The sequence below is a fragment of the Austrofundulus limnaeus genome, unplaced genomic scaffold (assembly GCF_001266775.1).
Source record: "Austrofundulus limnaeus strain Quisiro unplaced genomic scaffold, Austrofundulus_limnaeus-1.0 Scaffold823, whole genome shotgun sequence".
Classification (NCBI taxonomy): Eukaryota; Metazoa; Chordata; class Actinopteri; order Cyprinodontiformes; family Rivulidae; genus Austrofundulus; species Austrofundulus limnaeus.
The window spans coordinates 9,481-10,295 of NW_013953225.1; the positions used below are offsets into that span (position 1 = coordinate 9,481).

Below are 815 nucleotides of genomic sequence, written 5' to 3' on the forward strand. Positions count from 1 at the left end.
AACAGACTGTGGAGAGGAATCTGATGTTTTAGATTATTTTGAGTCGCTATCAGACTGAAACAAACAAACAAACAAACAAAAAGTCAGAGTTCAAATCATAATGTTTCAGTGAACAAAGACCAGTGGGTTATTTTTCTTAAAGGAGTTCCCCTTTGATGTCACTTCCTGCTTCCCTTTTGCCAACCCAAGGTCAAAAGAAAATAGATCAGTAAAGTGTCCAAATGGGTAAAATAGTTTTCTTTGACTTTTTGTATCTGAAGGATAAGCATGTCACAGAAACTTTAAAGGCAAGGAGGAAAACACTTAACCTGCACCTTGTTTTTAACTCTATTTTAAATCTTTTTTAACTTTGATTGTTTGTCTTAGTATTTATGTCCTTGTATTTATATGTAGCAGGCACTTGCTATATCATTAATTGCCCATTTGGGACTCATATAAACCTGAACCTGAAAAGCATAAAACAAAACAAATTGAGCAAACAATGAATGCATCTTGTCCCAAGATTTGTTAGTTCTGTAAAACAGCAATAAAAGATGAGGTTAGGGTTAAGGGCAAAAGGATGAATTAACAGATTTTTGTTTCACAAAGCAGAACTAAAATGTAAGACAAAACAGGACACATTAATTAGGAGCAAATAAACAACTGTATTTAAGTAATAGAAAAAAATAATTAAAGTACTTTTAGAACAGAAGCACAAATAAATAAATGAAAAGTAATTATTCTGACAATGAGATTGTTGTGTGCAGGTGCTATGGTTCCCCTAGTTTCCCTTCCATGGTCCGGACCAGGACGTAGAGCTCGGCCAGTCCCACTAC

At 34.4% G+C, this 815-nt stretch overlaps 1 protein-coding gene across 1 annotated transcript in view; it reads right to left on the minus strand.

Moving 5' to 3' along the window:
* Nucleotides 1-624: 624 nt before the first annotated feature.
* Nucleotides 625-815, minus strand: part of vma12 (vacuolar ATPase assembly factor VMA12) — a gene marked incomplete in the record, with an annotated part of 14,178 nt that continues 13,987 nt past the window's right edge. The window contains 1 exon segment of the mRNA XM_014028857.1: nt 625-815. Coding sequence (XP_013884311.1) covers nt 750-815 — 66 coding nt within the window.